Here is a 25,194-nt window from a genome sequence, read left to right on the forward strand (position 1 = left end):
GATCAGTCAGAAGGCAGCTTTGCAGAAAAGAGTCTTGGTGGACACCAAGTTGAATGTACGCCAGCAATGCACCCCCAAGGTTAAGCAAGCCAACAGCACCATGGGTTGCATTAGGTAGAGCATCGCCAGCTGTTGTGGTTTGACCCAGCTGGCAGCTAAACACCACACAGCTGTTCACTCAGTGGGATGGGGAGAGAAACAAAGGCAAAAAAACCCCCCAAACCTAAAATGTGTGGGTTGAGATAAAGATAGTATAATAGGACAGCAAAGGAAGACAAAATAAAATAAAATAATAAAATAATAATAACAGAATATACAAAACAGGTGACGCACAATGCAATTGCTCACCACCTGCTGACCAATGCCCAGCCCGTTCCTGAGCAGCAATCCCCCGTCTGGCCAACTCCCCCCAGTTATATGCTGAGCATGACATCATATGGTATGGAATATCCCTTTGGCCAGTTTTGGGTCAGCTGTCCTATCTGTATTCCCTCCCAGCTTCTTGTGCATCTCCAGCCTTCTCGCTGGCAGGGCACAAGAAGCTACAAAGCCCTTGACTTAGTGTAAGCACTACTTAGCAACAACTAAAACTTCAGTGTGTTATCAACATTATTCTCATACTAAATCCAAAACACAGCACTATACAAGCTACCAGGAAGAAAATTAACTCTATTCCAGTCGAAACCAGGACACCAGTCCATCAAGGGAGGTGATCCTTCCTCTCTGCTACTGGGGAGCCCAGCACTCCAGAGAAGCTTTCCCAGTGTTGAGCAGAGACATGCACGTATTGGATTGAGTCCAGCAAAGAGCCACAAAGATAATTAAGTGACCAGAGCATTTGGCGCACAAAGAGAGGTGGAGAGTCCTAGGACTGATTAGTCTGGAGAAGAAAAGGCTCAAGGCGATCTCAATGCGTACAAGTATCTGATGCGAGGCTGTAAAGATGACAAAGCCAGACTCAGTGGTGCCCAGAGAAAGGACAAGTGGAAATGGGCACAAATTGAAATACAGGAAATTGCATTTAAACAGAAGGAAAAAAACCCAAAACCAAACAAATACTCACAGAGTCTGTGGAGTCACCATCCTTGGAGATGGTAAAAATCAACTAGACACAGACCTGGGCAACCGGCTCTACAATCTCCAGAGGTCCCTTCCAACCTCAGCCATTTGGTGACTCACTGAAATCTCCATGAGCATAGCTAAATGTTTGTCACAGTTGCAACAAATAACAAAATGCAAGGACAACTGTCTGCTGGAACCTAACAACAAACGTATGCAGAAACTTCAGCAAAGCCACAATTGCACTATAAAGTGCTTTGGGAAATACAGGAAATATATTTTAGGGTAAAAATCTGCAGTAGCAAGAGGATGGCTTGGTGATTAATTAGAAGAATGCAGCATCAGAAAGAACTGGGTTTATTTGTTTATTTTTAGGGGGCTTTATAATACATTTTTAATTTCTATTGGGTGAACACCACACTGAAAGCAAGGACTTGCATCTATTTTGCCAAACTGATGAGCAATAGCAGCAGAGTTCACAGTAAAATTCTAATTTAAGACAGCACAACTCTTTGTAGGACCAGGGACTACCAAACACATACCAAGAGCTTTAGTGGTGTCTAACAGTCAGTAGGGTAGAGGTTCCTCTGAGGCCCACTTCTCAGAGGAACAGCACTAAGCTGGACTGCACTTCAATCCATTCAAGTTTACAAAATTTAAGGGTTGAATTTTCACCGACCAGAAGACAAAAAACCTATCACGCTATTATTCCTGACACGAAAACAGGCCTGATGGTCGCCTCCCTTAGAGGTACCTTATTTTATCCTACCTACAAAATTGGATTTTCCTCTTTCATAAAATGTTCTGATAACTAATAAGGAACATCAATGAGCTGGGATACTGCACGTTATGCACCTAGAAGCATTCCAAGTAACCAAGTACGTGAGGCAGGAACATTAAATGGAAACTTTAAAATCTTTCATTACTGTACACGTATTGAACTAGTTTTCAGTTAGGCTGATGCCCCAGAAAACTTTTCCAGCATTTAGAAGAAAAGCCAAACACTAATCACTGTCCTGGAGGTTACGCTGGGGCTGCAGGATTAGTCATCTTTGGAAACCAGTTGTGGTTGTTCTTATTTTCCTCTCCCACTGCTTTTTCTGATCTGTGGCTGGTGCAGTGGGAGCATTCTCATCAATGTTTTCTCACAAATTCAGCTTACAAACACGAAAGAACAAAATCACTTAAGAATAGTTCACAGTTCTCAGCCCCTACATCCTGCTGTAGAGTGGGGATCCAAAACCTCCTTATACAACTAAAATCAATCCTTTGGAGGATTAGAATAAAAAAGCTGACTAATTTTCCCCCCTCTTTTTTTGTGTTTTCCACCTCTGCCTTTCTTGGCCAAATAGGCTGTGGCGATACCAAAATGTGAGAAGAAATGACAATTCTTGTAGTTTGATGTTCTCATTAGAAGCTGGAAATGAACAGAAGAAGTAGTTCTTACAGTGTTACTAATTCTGCAAACCAGAACGTTTTTGGTCATTTAGATCAGTATGAATGGATGTGGATGCCAGTTTCCAAGTCTTTAGCAGCTACACCTCAGTTAAGCAAATCGGTAACGTCCCCTGTTCCCTCCATCCAACTCCTTTCCTCCCTGTCCTGCCTGGGGCTGTGCAGCCTCATGTCCCCTGAGGAGCCGGGCCACGTCTGCGGGACTCAGTGGCTCAGAAAATGAACCATGAAGATGACACTTCTAATCATTTATATTGTTAACCAAATATTTAATAATTTTTTTTTTTTCTTTTCTTAAAATTCATGCTACTTGGAGCAGCAATTAAATTAGGAAAATGAAAATGCTTACAACATATGCTTTGAGACAGTCTGGGCTCCCTGAAAAAAATCTGGATTTTACCATATACATTATCTCTTGGGCTCATCACTTTTAAACTAACATGCCATTAAGTATCCTGAAGTCAGTTGGTACGTGTAAAACAATTAGGTGTGCTGGGACAATCAGCCCAAAATCAGCAGACTCCTCAGCCACACGTCTCATGCTAACCAAATTACATTTCAGGTGAAAGTCACCTATGATGTTAAGAATATGTTGTGAGGTTTGGGTTTTTTTTTTTTAACTGCACTATTGATTGTTGGGTTTATTGATTAAAAATTACAGCTGGACTAAAATTTTGTATGTTTTAGGGAGTTGGATACTTTGCATCCAACCTCAAAAGTCAGTATCTTGTCTCCTACATTAACAACACAAATCTCTTGTTGTTTCTGTTCTTCAGAGTCCTTTGCCAAAATTTCATTCATCACCACCGTTCATATGCATGATTGGAATCCCTTAATCACCTGCATCTCTGTCTCCAAGAGGCATCTGCAAAGTTATTTGCTCCACCGTTTTTCCAGAGTATTTGTGAATCATTTGTTACTCAAGGTTTGCAAAGTTCTTTGAAACATTTTAGTACTTCAGGCACTACCCAGATCTCTCTCTAGACATCCAGGTGTATGGATTAAACATTCAGTTCTTAATTCATTGTAAGATGTAGATATTCCTCACTATTTAAAAAGAAGAAAAAAAAAAGAAATATACATTTTGATACTTTACTTCAGGCATTCTGGTTGGAACATCTTAATCACAATTATCAATTGTGATAATTCTAGCTGCAGTCAGTACTTTCCACTAGCTCCATCAGAACATAACGACTGCTGGAATCACAGCTACAGTCTGTTGATTTGCAATGAGAGCTCATGATGAAAAGGACTTCTGCATAAGCCAAATGTAGCTTTGGTGAGAATCTGTGCTTTAATTTGACAAATTGGAACATGTTTTGAATCAGTAACATATGTTTGTTATTTTCCAAGTGAATAATTTTCTATATTTAGGCAATAATTACACATTTTATTAAGTTGTCTTCACTAGCCAAAGTTCATGCAATGCTGTCTGGGAAATCAAACCAGATAACAGAGCATCACCTAGGTGGACAAACCAAGGAATACCCACGCTGGCAGTGACAACGACTTATGGAATCTGCTGGAGAGGTGACATTCTGCACCCGAGGAGAGTCAGCAGATATTACTGAATGTCAGTAAGGATTTTTGGTCTAAGCAGAAGATTGGCTTACATGAGCATAAATTGTTTCTACGTACAGCTATGAACTATTTAACTGTATTCAGTCTGATATCCATTTTATTAGCATTCTCCTGAACTCTTCAGGCAAGCTATAGAGTATTTCTCTTTTTAGTCCCCAAACAATAGCTTATTTACATATTTATAAAAGAATAAGCCACCCTCCCCAATCTTGATTAATTGCCAGACATTACATATGAACGCAAAACCCCCAGTCTCTGAACATACTGCTACAATGGAAATGTGTGAAAGTAATTTTGTTCCAATTTCATCTCACGGGAACATGGACTCATAAGCATTCAATTAAAAATAATTCCATCTGATCGAAATGTGTTTTAGTTTCACATGCTAATGTGGTAGAATACGTCTAGATCATGTCTGCGAAATTTTTACCAGAGTGGGAGGAATAAAGATTATTATATAGAAAGAACATAGCTCTTGAAATTTTCCCCTTTCAATTTACATTTTTTTTGTGCATGAGAATGCAATGTTTTGGCAACCTGCACTGTTTTGTACTATTTGGGGGATAGTACCTGGAAAGATAACATTTGTAATGGGGAAATTCTGAATTAAAATGCAGCCTTTTAAAGAAATCTGTGAGACAAAAAACCAAAAAAATCCGGCATGGCAATCTGTCTGTAACTCCAATTTTTAATGCCAAAAGAAGCCACTTTGATCAGCTTGTCTGACACAAGCCATAGGAATTCCATCAGCTACTTCCTCCTTCAAGGCCAATAGCTGTGGCTGGACTTGGACATATCTTTTAGGAAAAAAACACAATTTCATTTAAAAATTCCAATCTTGGGAAATCCAGAGCCCTTGTTAAACTATTCCAGTGAATCATTCACCATGTAAAAAAAATATGAACCAGTCTCAACTGGGTTTGCTTCCATTTCCAGCTACTGGAGTGCATTATACTTTTGCATACTAAAGGGCCTCTCATTATAGAATTTATTTACCCATAATCTCCCAAATCATTTCAGAGTGAACTCATAAAACTGCCCTAGAGTACCTCCAAGTCCTTTCAAAGTCAATGCAACCTGGACCTCTTATCCCAAAAAGCATGACCTACGTGCATGAAATTCTACTGGCTCTATGAAAATGCACCTTGCTTCCATCAGGCTTAGACGGTTCCTTTTGATATCAGCAATCTTTCCTCTTCACTGATCACTGCTTCCCTAAAGAACTATTTTCAATACATTATTTTAAATAAGGTAGGAGTTAATGAACCAATGCATGAGAGTTTCCACTAGACGTGCACCCACACTTGATGAACATCCAGTTAAACTGCATTTTGAGACCTACAGGCTAGGTAATTTTTCACCCACCAAATAACCACAGCATTGATTTTATATCTCACTGGTTTCTTGATTGATATGCTGTGCAGTACGAAGAAAAATAATTTGTAATAGAATTACTTATAAACAGTTCTCCTCTGCCAAGTCACTCAATGTTGAGTGTAAAGTGATCCTTCCATAATAAAAAAAACCCTTCAATAAAACTATCAGCAGCTAACTAAAAATCACAATCAAAAAGCAATAAAGCATTACATTATATTCATTCAATAGACCTCTGACCATTTTATTTTTTTTAATTCTTTTTTTTTTCCCCCCAAAGGAAAAGAATTAAATGAGCTGGATTTCAGGGAAATGTTGTTCCACACCATCACAGTGGCCAAAGAAAAAGCCTCACCTCCTGACTTGTGATCCCAGATTGGGAACTGAGTCCACACAAAACATCTTGAGTGGAAGTTCAGACAACAGTTTCCATAAAACCTTCCAGGCTGCTCTATAGAAATCCCAGGATAATGGTATTATCAAACCAGCCGGCATCCTCAAAGAAATACTAAGGTATCTTGATTCTATCTTTTTTCCTTTGCCCATTTTTACTTATTCTTGTTTTTATTTACTTCTTAAATGAGCTAATTAAATTTTGTCAGCTGTTCCATGGTCTACCTAGGACTGAAGTTTAACATGCACATACCATAACCACTGAAATCAATGATTGTTACAGCAGCCCACAGCCTTGTGTTTGCATTGAAAATAAAAAATAAAACAATGAATGTTAAATCCATTAGGAAAAAGACCATCTTTGAGTCTTTAGGTTAAACACTGGTAATTGCAGCAATTGGAATACAGGCAAACCCATTAAGAGAAAAAATTTTATTAATTGTCGCAAAAATGCGCAATCTCCAAGTTCTTTTAAAGAAACTTAGAAGTTGGATGAATAATGTCATATGTCTCAATAACAAGAAAAATTTCCCAACCAACCTATAATTACACTCTCTGATAACGCAATGGTATTGCAGTCCCTGAATGGGGACTAATTCTGTTCTCACCAGCCTTCTGGCCTGGCAGGATGCACACGGAATAGTGCTTGTGGGAGCAGAAAAGAGAAAGGAAAGGAAAGGAAAAGGCAAAGCACCCACAGACCGTTCGGTCAGATGCCAATTTTAGAAGCAAGGTGCAGATGCTTACTAAAATGTCCTGCAGAAAAAAAAGGTTTTTATCAGTATTGTCAAAAAAAGAGTATCAAGTTAGTTTATTTTAGACAAGTCCTTAAACCTACCAAGATTTTTATACCTTTTCATTGCAGATTTTTTTTTGGGGGGGGGGGGGGGGGGGGAGATATTAAATTTCTAAACCAAGTTATCTACCATTCCACAAAGAGTTTGCTTTAGTGATAAATGAAGCGCAGCTATTTCTTGCCTGTGATGGGTCCAGACTGCCACTTTCACTCTTCTACTTCTAATCCTAGGCCATAAGTGAGTTTATTCATAAAATGTGAAAAAAACAAGCTGTTGTTCAAAACTTATAAAGACTTAAAAAGCCTTTTCAACTCCCTTTTCAGAGTTCTACTGAGTTACTTATCAATAACAGTTTCCAATAGGTCCTATGACTGGAGTCTCTTATAAGACTTATGCATAATTTTCCTGCAGAAATTGTCTTATTCTCAACCAATTTTGTCTGCCCACACCAATTTACAACATTTATGTTTTCACACACCACTTTGGATGGAAGCCTACCTGCACTGACTTCACTCTCTTTGGGAGACCTGTTTGCAGAGACAGCCGTGTTCACCCAAGGTGTGATACTAAATAGAGACCTTCCCATTTAAATGATCGCTAAAATAATATCGCTCATCTTGTTGATTGCTGTGTTTTTATTTTGTCTCACCTGCTAGATGTTTACAATATAACTGTTATTATTTCTCAATAACACTTTGATTCTCTTTACACAGGGAACACTTTCACTATCAGGTCTCATGGTTAAGCTCCCAGTGAAGTAAGGATCAAAATGCGTACTTCATATTTAAAATATCACAAACAGCAAGGATCAGAATTACATACATTCATTTCAAAAGTCATGAAGAACTTGGAGTGCTTTAACTGGCAACAGCAGGAAAATAGAAAAGCACTAGTTTCCAGAAGGCTGAAGGGGCTGTTGGTGAGAACACTGAGAACAGATCTTCTGTTACCTAGCTTGTACTCCTGTAAGGCTGACACACTATTGTATTTGCACTAACTTAGGGCAAGACTTCTATATTAACTGCTTAAAACCTGAATAAAGACAAATGCTCAAGATGATCTACAGAATCAGAGAAAAATAATTTCACACCCGTCAAAACCCATTTTAAAGAATACTAATTGATGTACTTCTCTGTATCGCATTAATCCACAGAAAAAAACATTTCAAGTTTAATAATAAACATAGCTGCTTCCATGTTTCTCCCCACAGTCCAAACCCAAAGAAAATATGTCAGACCTGAAATGTTTTAGCTGTTTTCAAGAATGATATTCTGACACCTTTCCTGTATCTACTGAAGGATGGGCCAGTAATCCGTATCATGACAAAGGGCTATCTCTACATTCCCGGGATCCAGCCCTGATGCCCCAGCACAGCTCACGCTCAAAGGGAAAAAGGAGCTGGCAACTGGATAATGAATACAAGTTGGCTTTATGCAGTACTTCACCATCACGTTGCAGCAACAGAAACATTTCTGGTAATTAGCAGTATTTTTCAAAGCTAACCTCTAAGGCCCTGATCCCACAAAGACTGCATATTCTTAAATTAATGTAATTGCATAATTCCATCAACCTGATGGCATGAGAGGAGTATGGTTGCAAAGCTTATCCTCTACAGGCTTCAGACAATGTGGCAGAACACTCCTGAGAGGGAGCATTAAAATCTTATCAGATACATTTTGTTCTTTAAACAAACCTAGCATTAAGTAATAAAAGATATGCAAAATGGGTAAACTGTGAATTTGACACCATATTTCTTTATCTTTTTTCTCTGGGCAAAAAAACCCCTTAATTCAAATGCATCCACATAATTTTTCCTTTTGCTCTACTACTTCATGAACATGTTTACTCAATTTACAAGGCTCAGAAAAATCGTATTTCCTGCTTTCACACACACAATGTCAAGCTAGCTATGAAAATAAAACTGTCCTTAATTTGTTCAGCATCCCAAAACAAATCATTGCTTGTTAGCTGCCTTTTGCTAGTGCATGCGCTAAGCCAGTTTCATTTTCAAACACAATTTTGCTCAGATTGACTGCAATCCAAAGAGCTTTGAAACAAAAAGGGAACACACACGAGCATTAAAACATCACACGATGAACATGCAGTTCAAAAAGAAAGCATAACTGTAAGAGTGGGAGAACATATTTCACATCATGAAGCACGGTTACTGCAATAATCCATAAATAGCACAGCCACAACAGAATTATTAGACAGTAGCAATGACAGATTACAAGCCTAGGCTTAATATTTATCCTATGCTAATGCACTGTGTCATAGAATAGGTACTGTGTCTTCTCTGTTTTGTAAGTTAGAAAAGCCAACACTGGCACTAAACCCCAACTAAAGGTGCCTGGAGACCTGGTGCTGCGGGACAGGGAATATCCACCCTTTGCCTTCCCCTCTCCCGCACCACAACCGGCGTTAGCTGCTCAGTAAGCCTGGGATGCGCTGGGACGATAGGTTTTACAGGTCACCACCACTATCTCACACAAATCCACAGTAGCTTGAAAACATGAACAACATTGATCAGCCACCAACATCCACGCACTTTTATACGTGCTTTAATGGAAAACAGTCATTATTAACTACTACTACTTAGTCAATGGCAACATTCCAAAGCTGCCTTCATCTTTTCTCCTTTGTTTTACTAATTTCCTCTCCCCACCTCCAAATTAACGGTACAACTGTTCACATCCCATATTCATGTTTGCACACACAATGTACCAAAATAGTAACAAAAACTTTAATTCTATGGCACATCTGAAGAGAGGTGATATCATCTGGGGATATCAGGACAACGTTAGAGACCAGCCATTACTCAGGGCTAAGTCTTATATTCTTTACCAGGAGTCCTGCAAAGAGGCCTGGATGGCAGGGTCGTGATTTATAAATCGCGGTAATTAATTATCCTCTGCCTTTAGCAATTTATGCATTCCATCTCTTCTCCAAGCACGCTGTTCACAGGATAAAATACTGCAGTATTTAATTCAGGAGAGAGGCACATATTCACAGAAAACTCACTTTTTTGACACCTCCATTTATGCCACTGTATTTGATACTATTTACAGATTTATGCACGCAATAATCCTGACCACACACTTTTCTAATCACATATTACCAGAACAACAACAGGGAATTAGCCGCTAAAAACTGCTACCTATGTATTTTTCAAGCAGCAATTTCTATTTCAAATACTCTGTCCTCCTCCTATCTCATAAAAGGAGAGCCTGTGATGGAAACCTGAGATTTTACAGTCTCCCAGGCTGATATATTCTAATATATCTCAACTGATGCGTAACTCCCATTTCGGAACTTACATGCCAGTAAATTATTTCTCCATCAGTTTCAGTATGGGGACCAACTACATGAACTTTTTGCTCTAAAAACTTCACTGGCTTGTTGCATGGAAAGGTGTATAGTATTATCAGTCCTTATTTTCATCTGTAAAGCCACCTGAAAGATGCAATATCCATGGAGTAGTACTTTGTCTTACAAGGATGATTTTTGCCAACTTAATGTTGAAATTATTGCCATTGTACAGAATTACCAAAATTTCCTTGAAAGGAGTAATTTCTTTTATGTTTTCAGCATATCACTCCCACATTCCATCTTAAAACAAGATTTTGGTGTGGACTGCCCTCATTATTATTATTTTTAAAATAATGCCTTTGAAATATTAGGGGTTTACCTACTTTAATACCATACCCCTGTTCCAAATTAATCTGGAGAATGCCCTTCGGACAGCTAGATTTTCATCTCCTGTTGAGACCCTTCAGTGTGACTCTCTATTATGCACTACTATAAAATATCTTTTGTACAAAAAAAAAAACCTATTTCAGCTCGCATGCCATATTTTCTTCCCTTGACAATCAAGCTGGTTTTACTTATGTTTACTGTGTGGTCTATTGCTATTGTGTGGTGGCTTAGCTGGGAAGCTACATTTCCACCCTGGATGCTTTCCATGTTCTGATCAATTTTGTCATGCCATTTTTTCCTTACTTTCCTAAAACTTCTAGCATCTCGGTTAATATATTTAATTATCCACAGCGTCAACAGTGAAACAGTAAATCTTAATTTTTACTTGAAGTAAACATCTTAGAGAAAACATTTGGGTGTCACAAGTACAATTTATTTTTAAATTCCCCGCTATTTTACAGATTCTGTAGAGCATCTATAATTCTGGATCATGAAGAAGGATTTTATGTTGTCATTTTGGGCTGATGGATTCTCACCATTCTTATTCTGTATAATCAAAACTGATCAGGCATATCAAAAAAGGCAGCTCTTTCTTAATTGATTAAGTACCATGGCAATTTACTGAACTCAAGGGAAAAGTACCATCATTCCCATTCTTGAAAAGCAATTTATATAGACAATGTTACTGAACTAATGGGCGTCAGGGAAGTATTAGACACTTACATGTAAGACAACTTGTATCGCTGCACTAATTCCAAACAAACTACATAACTGTACGGAAGCTTTGTGAATCACAGCTTATGTTCTTATGTCATAGCTTTGGATAAGGATTAAAATACTTTAATGTAAAAAGCATTTTAAACTTCCAAAGGCCACACATTAATTCCAGAAGTTATATTCTAAATTAAAAAAAAAATACAAAAAAACAAAAAACAAAACCCCAACAACAGTTAAAAACCCCAAACCATTATTAGACTCCCGTCTCCACACTTTTTAGGACACACACAGCAAGGATGCCATAAAGACACAAACCATCCCCACAGCCATTAAATGTTATTCATCACTTTACTGAAAACATGCACAGAGCAGTCACAGAGCATGCAGCATGCAGTAAATGGAGAGCAGAGGTTAATAACCTGGAAGCATAGGATCTGAGAATGTGAGAACAAGTTAAAGACAAGAGTTCCTCTCCATTGTCACTGAGGGTCGAGAAGCAATGCTGCAGCGTAGAGCAGTGAGAGTGGGGGAAATACAGTTTGTCCAAGACATATACATATCTCCGCAAGTGGCGGCAGGTATAACTGAAAGACAAGGGTAAAAAGGGAGAAAAAACAGAAAAAAGAGGTATTTTCCTTTAAGAAAGCTAGTTCATGGTTCAACGTCCTTGGTTTTTATGCCAAGAGTCAATGGAAGATGCCAAGTACACAATGGAGTAGTTTGACATACAACAACAGTTTCAAGACAGACGGATCTGTTAGCCTGTGCCCATACGATGGTTCTGTCACTACTGCAAGGGAACTCACCAAGTCTCACATGTTAGAGATGCAAGAAATTAGGCTTTCCCCCAGCTTCTTTTTTTTGGGGGTGGGGTGGGTGGAGTGTGATAATCCATTAAGGAAAGTTTTTTGCCTCCCTCCATTTGCCCTGAAAATATAAATGCATGTGTCTGAACCTGGTTCACAAGGTCCGCCATAAAACGCCCCCCTGAGTGTATTCACAAAATTTAACATTTTCATGGAAAACTGACATCTTGCTTTAAGGGAAAAAATTCACATGCAGTTACTGATCAGTGTGAACTGCTCTCACAACCTGGGAATCCAGTAGTGTATTCCTGCAGTTAATTCTAGTTCTTCAAACATGGGGCTTTATCATAACTGAGCTACACACTTAAGACCCAGTCAGCTTTTTCATGAAAAATCTACAATCACTTCCACAAAATAACTATACAGCAATCACTAAAATATTTAGTATTCATAGTAACCAACTCTGAATGCTCTTGAGTAAGAGACATTGCCTAGGCCTATTCACAGGATAACCTCCCACTCCTAATGGAAAGGAGAATAAACTATAGTTCACCTGCAACAAACTGCATCCTTGGTAAATGGTGAAGCACATACATCATATAACCTCAAACATCTGTTATTAGAGGTTTTGCATACAAAATACTTCCCTGCATAGTGTGTGATGCCCAGCTCAGAGAACTCTGCCCAGGGTATAGAGTGTGGCAAGTCTTCCAGAAAGTACCTTCAGCAGCCTAACACACTGTGAGGTAAAGATGAAAACTCTTCATAAGCATCAAGATGCTTCTACCAGACAGTTTGCTGTTTCCTACTGCAGCCTAAAGCAACAAACACCTGAATTCTAGGCTGCAACCTCCTTACCAAATCAAAAACCACATCGTTTCATAGCTTCATAGGTTGAAACTTAGCCAATGGGTTATCTACCCAACTGTCTGCATTTCACAGGCTAGTATCTCTCTGTAATCCCTCTATTGGACGTACTCATGTGTGGCTAACACACTCTGTCAGGAGACCAAATCATTCATGTACCTCGGGCAACAAACAAGACAGAAAAGAATGCTGATCCTTGGGTGCAATCAGTGGGGCTTCAAGCCCAAGACTTGATCTAAACCAATGTCTCCAACTGCTTTAGTTTAAATAGCGTTCACTACGGGGTTCAGTCACCTACCTTTGCTCTGGAAGTTAAGGAACACACAATGCCTTTTGGCACTTCATTTGCAGATATACTAGTTTTCAGGAGAGGAGGCAGCTGCAAGGAGGCAATTTCTTAAGCCATCATGCCTTTTTTTTTTTTTTTTTTGACCACAGCATATTTTGAGCAACACAGACTATTCTCTTCACTCCACAGGCCAGGGATGCAGAAGACAAAGAATGGTATTTACAGGATTCCGTACTGAGGAGAGCCCTCAACATATGAGGCTGCCTTTCCAGCTACCCACAGAGGCCACAGAATGTTTTCCAAAACCAGATTAAAGAGCATCTTTTAGAATGATTTAAATGGTCATGAGTCCACTACTCTCATTTAGTATATTGAACCAGCCTGGCGACTAGAAAATGATATCTTATTTCAAGTCTGTATAGGTCCAGCCATTTGATCTTGTTTGACTTTTGTCAAGAAACTGAGAGGGCCTTCTATTATCACTTATCTTTGACCCCTGTCAATGCTCTCCACAGACAGGATGAACAAGACTTGATTCCCAAAGCATTATGACCACATTTAGGCTTAACTGACAAAACTGGATGAGAACACAGCATGCGATGGGAGGAGGAGAAGTTTCCCAAAAACTTCACCCAGAGGTTTCATGCCCTGTTGAGACAGACACCGAGACAGTGCCAGCAGCCTGTCCTCCCACCACCGCCAGCCTTGGTGCCATCACCTCCTCCTGCCATGGCACGGATGGGACCAAGCACAGAGGAACCAGTTCTCCGGGCAGAGAGACTCCAGAGCCAGCTCCGGGTGCCGGTGGAGCCGCTGGTGGAAGGTACCACATCCTCAAGTGTCACACTTTGGACAAACAACCTTCAAGTGTCACCAGTTCTCTTGGGTGTTTATACAGTACAGCCAGTGCAATTCTGTAATCCACCATTTCAGGTAATAAGAGCAAGGCCATTCCTATTTTTAAAGCAGAACTGGTTTACTGAAAGGCATGATTTTAAACCGATACCAAGAGCAATGCAATCCCATAAACCTGTGTTTTCTAACTTACATTACAGCTACTATGACCAGTGTAGCTTGCATCATATCAAAGACTAAGGACCTCCATTATTAAGTTACCTAAGTCTGGGAAATCAGGGTGGACTTGAGTTATCCCAACTAAAAAAATACATATATTCTAATGTAAGAGTAAACTTACATAAGTGAAGATGCTCAAAACTGACAGGCATCAAGCCAAAACACCAAATTCAATCCTTTTGAAGTCAGAAAGTGGCATTTAGAAGTCTCCAAGGGTTTACTCCCATTGGTGTTTTTTGTGGGTTTCTTCTTTGTTTTTCATTTTCTCTACTACACATAGTGGGTGGGGAATTGAAACAGACCAAAATTGAACAAAACTCCAAAGCCAAGACAGAAAAGGGTCATTTGCCAACCATAAATTTTTGAATAAAAATTTACCTAAAAAAATTTGATACCATAAAAGACGGCATAGAGAACTTGACATCTGTAAGGAGGCCCATAAACTACTTGCTACTTGAGAATTTTTACTGCTCATGTTTCTGGCATCCATGAATATGTTTTCTTCCCTGATCCTGGCACTGTCTGATCTTGCCCAGCAGCTGATATAAAATGAGAAGGCAGGAAGGAACCTTTGGTATTGGCTGGGCAAATGAGACAAAAAAAGGAAAAGAAAAAAAACAACCAACAACAAACCAACCCAATAACAAACCCTTTTAGAAGAAGAAAAAAAAAAAGTGAATTTGTTCAAGGGGGAAACTGGTCTTCCTTGTAGCTCTCCCCAACTTCTGGAGTTGTCCTTCCTTCTGCCACCGTGCAAGGACAGCCTGTTCTCATAAATCTTCAGAAGTTAATGCCTACACTTGACTGCTGTGAGGATACTCTCACCTGCTTATATCAATCTCCTGTAATCCTGGTGCTCTGGTCCTCTCTTCCTGAGAGCTTTTTAGATTTGTCTGTTAAATGTAGTAGTTAAAATGAACACTTTCATCATCCCTCTGACCTCAGAGAGGGCAGAGACCCTTTCTGTACACAATCTTCACTGGCTGGTACCCAGGCACACGTAGGAGAAAAATAATTTTTATATATGTATCAAAAATAACCCAATATATCTATATTTATGTGTAATTTAGTGCAGTTCTAATGAAAGCAAAGCAAAGTTTCCTTTCCATAGAGCCTGGACAGTCCGAATCAGTAAAGGTACTTTGATGACAGCAGTTAAACATCAAAGAAACACTTTAAAAATCAATGGGAGTTTGATGTCTACAGCCACTGGGGAGGTGGAGGTTAGCTCTGAGCCAAACTCCTGCTTGCGTGACGGCAGAGCCGCATCCCACGCGAATGGATGCTGTGGCTTCCTGCAGCTTTACTGAATCTCCCTCATCATCTGGAAGCCCTTTGAGATAATCAAAAGATAATCAAAACCAACGAACAAATGAGACTGTGCTAAAGATTCTTCCAAATCTGCTGTTTATCATGTTTGTCTGAAAAAAATTCAATGTCTTAAACAGTCACTGCCATTGTTTTGGTTTAGGTGATCACATCACTCGAATGCCACATAATTCAAGAAGTGCACACAAGACTACAGCCACAGAGTAAACACTTAGAAAAAATAAGAGTTAAAAAATAAGAAGTGCTGAAATTCATTATATGCTCGCATTAATTTTTTCATCCAAAATTTTAAAGACAGACTTGAACAAGACAACAGCACTGTGCAAAACATGCAAAGCCACTTACCGCCTTATTTATTTAAACCAGAAAGCTGATATTTTCTCTACTGAAGTCCATTGCATTTTTAAAGTCAATATGTCAAAGACAAAAACATAAACAGCACCAGGCCAACATCTTTTTAACAACACAGAAATGAAGCAAATTGGGCAGGGTATAGAAAAGCAGTATAAAACCAGTATTCACCAATCTCTCTGTAAATACAACCTAGTCTGAAAAAGCTTATACAGGATTCAAAAGAAAAATTCCCAGTGCTGATGTTTAAGTAATTGTAATTCGTAATATTCCTCTTGGTGCATGCCAGATTTTATGAAGGCTATAAATCTTTAACCTTATTGAGAAAAAGTAAAGTCTTGAAGACATACATGCCACATGTATTAACTCAGAGAAACTAGAGTAATATGCAGCAATAAAAAAAAGCCAATTCTGCTAAGCCTGATTAAATATTTAGGTCATATGGTTTCTGCGGCAGAATTTGAAAAATGCACTGCAAATAACATCTTTTGCTGAGTATGAAGACTTAAACTCTATACTTTCAAAAGGGAGTTATGCTACAACATGACTCTATGGGATAGCTAATACAAAAGCCTTTTTAAAAAAAAACAGCAAAACACAAAAAACCCCACAAATGAAAGTATAAGCTAATTAAACTAGCACATATTAGTCAGAACTCCAAACTATCTGTATACATGGGGGGAGAACGTCGTGACACACTATGAAGACTTTACTACTCTTCATGTCAGATAACTTATGTTCTATGAAGTCCTGTAAGACATTACTCTTATGTTCCCAAAGGCAAACCCAACCAAAATACATTCTACACTCAAATACATCGATGACAGCACTTTACTAGATCATCCACTCCATGAGAATGGTTACTCTATTCTCTACGTAAAATACCACCTATTAATGTTATTTCATAAACAGCAGAAAGGCAAACCATCAAAAGCCTATCTGCCTTCTTGCCAACAGTAAAATACATCATACACATCATCCAAAATTAGAATTTAAGGCAAAAGTTTTTATTTCTGTTTAGCACTCTGCCATTGATGACATGAACTGTGGTAGTGATGAACCGCACTAGAAAGAATACCACGTATTTGGTTTTTAGTACCAATGCTACTATGAGATTGACACGCATATGTCCCCAGAAAGGTGGTTTGGGTTCTTTGGGGTGGGTTTCTGCCACTGTGGTGTTAGCACAGTTAAGCTGCTTAAGGTACAATAAAATTCAGGTACTGGGGATGCCGGACATCGTGTTGGCCTTTACCATACTAGAACACTTAAAACAGTTCCTCCTTTTTCAGCCAGTGTCAGTATTATTTTTTTATTATTCTTATCTAAGAGTCATAATTAAGGTTGAAAGGGACCTCACGAGGTCTCCAGCCCAACCTCCTACTCAATGCAAGGTTAACGCTGAATCCAGATCAAGGTTTTGCCCAGTTGGGTCTTGAAAGACTCCAGGGACAGAGACTCTGTACAACTTCTCTGTGCCAATGCTTCCATGACCATGAAAAATTGTCTTCCATCAGGCTGGAACCTCCTGACTTCAGTTCATGACCATTCCCTCTCATCTTCCTGTCACACACTCCTATAAAGAGCCTGGCTCCATCTTCTCAGTAACCTCCTCCTATGTGTGGGAATGCTGCTAACCCTTTCTCTGAAGGTCCTTGCCCTGAAGTCTTCTCTTCTCCAGGCTAAACAAGCCCAGTTCCCTCACCCCATCTTCCTCCACCAAGTCCTCCAGCCCCCAAGCATTGTGGCAGCCATCCATTGAACTTGCTCCAGTTTAGCAACAGCATCCCTATATCCAGGGGCCCAAACCCTGGATGCAGATCTCCAGATGTGATCCAACAAAGAGTGGTCCTGCAATGGCATGAGTCAACTCTCACAGCGCGCTCAGATGCGTTTCACCAGGTCCCATGGACACGTATGTCTCAGTTCTCAAGAAATCCCTGACTTGATCCTTTTTCAGCACTAGTACTTTCCTTCCTCCTCGATCCTCACCTAACTTCCTAATCAAAGTAATAGAGTGACTTCTCTTAGCTTTCTAAAAATACTTCCTTCTTGAAGGCCTACTTTTCAGATACAAGTATCACTAAATTTACATCTTATAGCACAGAGTGATGACAGGATTTTAAATTACATTATTGCCAAACAGCAGTTTGGGGGCAAGGAGTCATTACAGGGTTAAAGGTGCCATAACAACACAGAACAGAGAAGCATGAAAATTATTTAAATACTTAAGAAGTTATTATTTGTGATGATGTGTCACAGACGTAAGTTCCCATGCCCCGAAGCAGCACGCTGTCACAGTACTGCCCAAATGTACATGACAGGCTTACGAGAGGAATATTATCTTTACGCATGGAAGTATTTATAGTGAAGGAGGGCAAGGAAATGAAAACCAAATGAGTTCTGGGGATGTTTGATAGATTGAAAATCAAATGTTAAATATATGAGATTCTTCTACAGAAAGGCCAAATTACCTCTGTACAGATGAAGTTCTATCCAAAAGAACAAAAGGATTTGTATGTTAGAAGCAGACACAAGGAGCTGATGACCATAAGAATTAAAAAAAAAAAAAAAAAAAAAAAAGATATGAGAGAGCCAGGAGGAAGCATCTATTCAGTACTGATGTTTCAGACAAAAAGTGAAGGCTTTCATCATGCAGATACACTGGTTACTCAAAAGGCACATATCCCTGCCAGCTTAAGAGATGCTACTATGGGAATGTTGCTTTCGAAACCTCCTGCACTTTTATCCTTTGGCTAGACACTTGTGATAATTCACAGGCTCTGCACGGGATTAACAGAGATGCCTACGACACCTGCATTAACGCGGATGTTTGCGTCTCTGTCTGCATGAACCTGACAACCCTCCATCGGGAGACAACGGCTAGAGCACCGTGAGGAGTCAGCAGCGCTCGTCTGAGCCCTCAGCCCCTTTCCAGCGGGATTCATCCCACCTGAGCCCATGTAAGTTGTGGTATTTGGAGAAAGACTTACTCGCGGACGCAGGAGCAAAATTAGTGAGAGAAACATGTCTCTACACAACTTCACAGCAAATTTATTTCTTCATTGCAGAACTAAGTGTATTTACTTTACCTAAAAGCCTGTTCTTTCCTAAACTTGCTGAAGGCCATTACCATTAAAAAGGTTGAGTCATTCAACAGTTATAAAGACCTGATGCTCATTAGTTGTTAAATCCTGATTCTTTCTTCTGTACCTACACTTTCACTCTCCATTTACAACTGTCAGATGTTTTAAAGTGCAATACTCTTTTTGCGAGCCATGCAAACTATGGTGAAAGTAAACAGCAATGGGAAATACCTTGGCTTGAGTACTTAAGAAACTCAGTAATTTCATAAATTGTTATCTCATATTACTAAAATCAGTTAGAAAGCTTGTTTGAAAATCTTCACTTAAAGTAGGGTCTGAACAAACTCAAAATTTCCATGTGTGGTGGAAAGGAAGGTTTTCAGGAGTAATTTGGAGGGCACCGCCACAGTTCAGTTGGGTGTTATCAGTAACTGCTCTCCTTCCCTCCTTGCAGCCACTCATACCTATCCTGGCTTTGCACACTGGGAGAGAGAAACTGGTTCCCTGAACTGCAAAGCTGGAAAAACATTAGACGTATATAATGACATCAGTTAAAATGTGAAATAAGCAGCACCCTGACAAGAAAAAAAAAGATTTATAATCAATGCTGTATTTTTGTTTCATACTAATGCTTACTCAGTCATAATAGAATTTTAGTCTGTCAGAAAAAACCTTTTAAGTTCATTACTCATTCACTTCTTTAGAACATAGTCCACAGTTTTTTTCCAAACAGAGTATTTCTAAAAAGGAAAGAGTACATGTTGTATCTGAATGAAGTGATTAATGAGCCAAATACCCTGCAACTGAAGATAAAAGACAGGTTCAAGCAAGTCATTATCTTGAGTCACCTCTATTTCTGTTAAGGAATACTGTCCTATAAATACATTCCATCTGAGAAGACAAGACTGCAGTTTCTAGAATTCTGCTAGAATAGTACATAATGGTTTCTAAAAGACTATTATAATTCCCTTGGGTTTTGGTTTATTGTTTTTTTTTAATATCAGAAAATCTTATGCAGGACAAATTATTGCTATAAATCAGACTTTTTAAAACACAAAACCTCTAAGATTCACATCTTCAGTGTACTGTACATTAGACACCCGTGTCCCAAATAATACAGTGGGATACAACCCAGTAAGCATTTTAGTGGAGTTAGTCTTTTTTTACAGGTCAGCTAAAAGAAATAAAAACTGCCCTAGGAGGACTGGAATTATGCTGCTAGCTTTCTCATTTTTGCTTCCTTTCACCATTAGACATGCAGAAAACTTAAGTGACACACCTCGGAACCTCAGTCCACTCTGCAGATTCATCTGTAAAACAACACTATGACAAAAATTGTTACTTCTGTACACGTTTCCTCAAATATTTCTTCCTCTCCATCATAACAAATTTTAAGATCTACAATTTTAAGACGCAAGATTTCACCAAAAAAGAAAAGCTTAATTCCCCAATTTGAAGACTATTATCAAACTGTACTGTTTCCAAAAAGCTTATTTGGCACAGTAACTATGAACAAACTTCATGGTAATTAAAGATGGGGCAACAGGACCAGCTACCTCCAAACCACAGCTCTCTGTTGCATGCAAGAATCTGTGTGGTGCTCTAGATTCCCTGAAACAGGTATCAAGACTTCAGCAAACTTCAGTTCTACGGCCAAGATTCTGTGCTAATTTGCATCACGTTCATTTATCACACATTCTGCCAAGCGATGACTTGTAAATACTGAAGTACCGCACAATTTCCTGGATTGCAGAAGACTAATGACTTGTCATAATGACATCCCCCTCCCCAAAAATGCCAAAATTACCAGGATGGCTCTGCCTTTATGAGGCAGTAGAGACACACAAAGTGGTCAAGGGAAGAGAGAATCATCTTGTCCAAAGCTGAGCTTCTGGAGTGGTAAATATTTAAATATCAAAAACCTTTTAAAGCCAGGTCAGCAATCAACAATGGGATTTTTAAGGCGTCTCGTTGCCATGACACACAGAGCAGAGGGTAACATAGTGCAACCACTCTGCTTTATGTGAGAAGACCCTGAGACAGCAAAGCAACAGTTTATCCAAGACCCCTCCATGGTTCATACTGATCCAATCTCCCTCAACATAAAGCTGTGAGTCTGTCCATCTGGGAATCTCCACAACCCATGAGCTCGGGTGTCCTGGGCTCCAAACACTTCTAATGGCATGCAGGGCACTCAACTGCTCACGCCAGATGGGAGACGAGGGTTTTACTGTCCCATCAGGTGCCCACTAAGGATCCCCAGCAGGTTCAACCAGGCTTAAACCAAGTTCAATGATATTTCCATGTTGGAAACAGCTGATATCAGCCTAAAACCTCACCTCCATATGTTACACACAGGCAAAACCAGGCAAGCCCACATGGAGTACTCCTCTTTCTGTTGATACAACTAAAGCAGCATTTTAATACATTTGACCACAACTACACTCAATGAACAGTAACAAAGGATGCTTCATTCCTTTTAAAAATTAACTTTATTACATTTGCATTGCTAAGTCATACCAGCAAGAGGACATTTGCTACTAACATTGTCTTTTCTGTTATCTGAACAATTGTTGTCTCCCCTTTTGTCACAGCCTTTCCTACTAATTGCAATGACACCTCCCAATTTTGGAATGGCTGATCAGCTTATAAGCTTCCCCACAGCTAATCTAGGTCAACAAGCTACTAATAAGGCCAGCATATGTTTCTTTTATTTAACACTATTGAGATCTTTATAAATTGCTTCTGTCTCCCACCAAAAGCCACTCCACAGATTTGGGAACCTCTGTAAGTAGTAACAGAGTGGAGGGTGAAGAGCATAAAAAGCACCTGCAAACAGACCAGTGTGTCTGTGCCTGTGAAGAGCTTGTGAAAGAGCAAGCCAACACTTCCCAAGGCTGACCAGTTGGCACCAAATCTCTCCAGGTATCCGGCTGTGCACACAACTTCTACTACTGACAGTCCACAGATTAAAAGCAAAAGTTCAGACTCAGTGGCTTGGAGCTGTTTGATCTTCCATTCCCACAATGTCCTCTTTCAAACATGGCCTGAGCATGAGAACATCATGAAGGCCCTTCTTCTGAGAAGCCATTAGTTCTTGCTCTACTTGGAACATCTAATAAAAATGGGACTATCACTTTTGTAACATACTGCACTGCATGGGGGTAAAAAAACCTCATTATAAAGCAGTTTCTCATAAATAGAATATCATTTTATATCCAGGTTAGATAATAAATGATTTCTCCTCTAAACTAAAATGCTACAAAACTATTTAAAAGTTAAGAAGCACTAAAATGTCTTTCAAGTTTTTAATTCTTACTTTTGAGGCAATGTCAATCAGTCAGTTCCATGGCCTTCCATACCAAAGAGAATTTATTGCTAAAATCTAATTTTTACAGCACATGCTAAATGCCACCAAAGCAAAGGACAGGGGTGGGGGTGGGGAATCAACACAAATATTTCAAATCAACAAATTCATCAGAGTACTACATGGCAATGAAACCTTGCTGGGATGAACAGGTCATCTGCCACTGCTTTAAAGCAAACACAGAAAATCAAACAAGCTGGTTGAACTGCAGGTAAATCACCTGCAGTTGTATCCACAGAAAGATGCTTTTTCCCTGTTCATTTCAGTGACATGATGTCTGCATGAAAATATTCAGGGACAGGAATTATCGGAAGTCATTGGTCTCCGCCAAGTACGGAATCAGAGTCTGGGGCTGCAGGGCATCCTGCATGCTCAAGGCTGCACCATGAGCACCGCCAATGAAATCCAACATAAGCCTGATGTTAAAAAAACCCTCTTTTTTAGAAAACTTAGAACACAGCCATACTGTTGCAATAGCTTTCATTAAGGTAATTTCCTTCTAGCACAACTACAACTCATGTGTGATGCAAGTAGAGAGAAAATTACCTATTATTCTTGACCAGCTCAGACTGGAGATATTTACATTTCACTATCGAAACCAAGGATTTGTGACTATGCCCCTCCCAATATCTGCAGAATTTACATATCACTATATATTTCACTATATATATTTTTAGTGAAGCTGTTCATTACCCTCAAATCCTCTTTTCTTTGGTTATGAAAAAAAGAGGCAAGCTGATGCTCAGAGAGTTCAGTATTTAACAGCTCTGGCCACAAGACGTTAATTCCAAGAATCCCTTTCAGAGCTTGATCTTTTATTATTGTATAATTTGACTTGTGAAGTCTCTTGCTGTACACTGGTGTGAGAGCAGAAGCAGCCTCTTTTCTCCAGGGTTTGCTATTATGAACATTCCTGTATTATGATTAAGAGACCAGTAAACCGAGATTTAATGGTCCAATTAAGATTTGAACCCAGAATATAAGACTTGTCTATTGATTGTTCTTACAGTGGCATTAAAAAGCTGATACCAAAGGCCAGGTTCCTCATGTGCAAGGCATGATGCAAATTTGCATATTTCAAAGCACCCTTGGAGCCATGCAGCTCTACACAACAGAAATCCCTTGTTACAACAGTAACCAGTTTTCATATGAGGTGTTAATAAACGTATACGTTATTACACTACAACTCTATCACTGATATCTTACTTGTATTATGTTGCTCTTTGATTACTGAAAACTAAAAGCTGACATTTTCTGAAATTATACTTTTTTCACCCCTAAATTCAGAATGATTTTAGGAAATTTCCTATCTGAAAAATGGCTCTAAGTTAACATCATTCATTCTCCTGCTGTAAGAAAGAATCCAGAAAGATTTTAATAGAAGTATTGCATACCCTATTCATCTAAGTTCTTTTGCTCAATTCACACATCTCATTTAAAGCTTGAAATGCTTACGACACTAAAATTTTACCATTTAAAAAAATCATGATTCCTGTGTGAGAAGCAACTCTTCTGTTCCTATATTTAAGTTTTCAAATGAGAATTAAATTAGAAGCCAAACAGCTTTGAAGCATTCATGCAGCAACCTGGCCTTTTTTTTTTTTTCTTCAAGTTTTTCTCCTTAACAAGTGCCTTTGATTTGGGTAACTCAATTCCACTAGTTTTCTGCACCAACTGTCCCAGCGTTATTCTCCAACGAATGAGGAAGAAGCTGTATGTTAAAGAGCTTCCCGAAAGCACCGTGGACATCAAAGAAGAAACAGGCAGGAAAACCAGAATGCTCACAGAGTGTAAAGCCATGTGGGAGAGAGATTTGTTTATCTTCCTATATGAGCAGCCTAATGAGTTTCGAGCCAGCAATTATATTCCATTATTGTCACTGTTAAAAAATGTTATTAAGCAATTGGTAAATTGTAATTTCACCACATTCACACACTAACAATTTCAGATTTTTTCAGCTGAATGTGGCCCCTAATAAGCAGGTCAGATCACACATGTCTTGCTGCTGCAGAAACCTTTTTCTTCTTTGCTGAACACACATGCTGGACTATTTGAATAGGCAAATGCCTGGCCAGCTCAAAACGTCTTCTGCTCTATACACAGAAAGAAGAAAGTTTAGGTTTAAAAACACTTCACCAGTATGCATAAAATAAATTTTCATTTAATAATCATAGGCCAGGAAAAACAGGCCATGGTAGCAGACATAATTAACACATGCATAACAGTCATCATCATTCTGCCTAACAGAGTGACACGTGAGAAATTTGAGCCATGAAACATGGCCCAGCAACGTGCGCTTGCAGCCCAGAAAGCCAACCATGTCCTGGGCTGCATCACAAGAGGTGTGACCAGCAGGTCGAGGGAGCTGATCCTGCCCCTCTACTCTGCTCTTATGAGACCCCACCTGGAGTACTGCGTCCAGCTCTGGGGGCCCCAGTACAGGAGAGACATGGAGCTGTTGGAGCGAGTCCAGAGGAGGCCATGAAGCTGATCAGAGGGCTGGAGCACCTCTGCTATGAGGACAGGCTGAGAGAGAGTTGGGGTTGTTCAGCCTGGAGAAAAGAAGGCTCCGGGGAGATCTAATTGCGGCCTTCCAGTACCTGAAGGGGCCTACAGGGAAGATGGTGAGGGACCGGTGACAAGGGCAGGGAGTGACAGGCCAAGGGGAATGGCCTGAAGCTGCAGGAGGGGATATGGAGATGGGATGGGAGGCAGAAGTTCTTCCCTGTGAGGGTGGTGAGGCCCTGGCACAGGTTGCCCAGAGAAGCTGTGGCTGCCCCTGGCTCCCTGGCAGTGGTCAAGGCCAGGTTGGATGGGGCTTTGGGCAACCTGGGCTAGTGGAGGGGGTCCCTGCCCATGGCAGGGGGATTGGAACTAGATGAGGAACATTACAAAGATGTGCAATGCTATAGAGGTGACTGATAAAAGAAAAACATGGGAAGAAAAATTTAAC

At 39.6% G+C, this 25,194-nt stretch overlaps 1 protein-coding gene across 10 annotated transcripts in view; it reads right to left on the reverse strand.

Annotated features, from left to right (window-relative positions):
* DYM (dymeclin) overlaps nt 1-25,194 on the reverse strand; it is a 218,151-nt gene that overhangs the window by 78,853 nt on the left and 114,104 nt on the right. Inside the window, exon 14 of one of the 10 annotated variants that reach the window (XM_075739722.1) lies at nt 11,492-11,656. The exons of 8 other annotated variants lie outside the window; for them this stretch is intronic. In XM_075739722.1, the coding sequence (XP_075595837.1) occupies nt 11,492-11,656 (165 nt within the window). Of the gene's footprint in view, nt 1-11,400; nt 11,657-25,194 lie in introns of those variants that run through there. One more of the 10 variants, XM_075739720.1, reaches the window with a different exon arrangement.

The sequence above is a fragment of the Balearica regulorum genome, chromosome Z (assembly GCF_011004875.1).
Source record: "Balearica regulorum gibbericeps isolate bBalReg1 chromosome Z, bBalReg1.pri, whole genome shotgun sequence".
In the NCBI taxonomy this organism is placed as follows: domain Eukaryota; kingdom Metazoa; phylum Chordata; class Aves; order Gruiformes; family Gruidae; genus Balearica; species Balearica regulorum.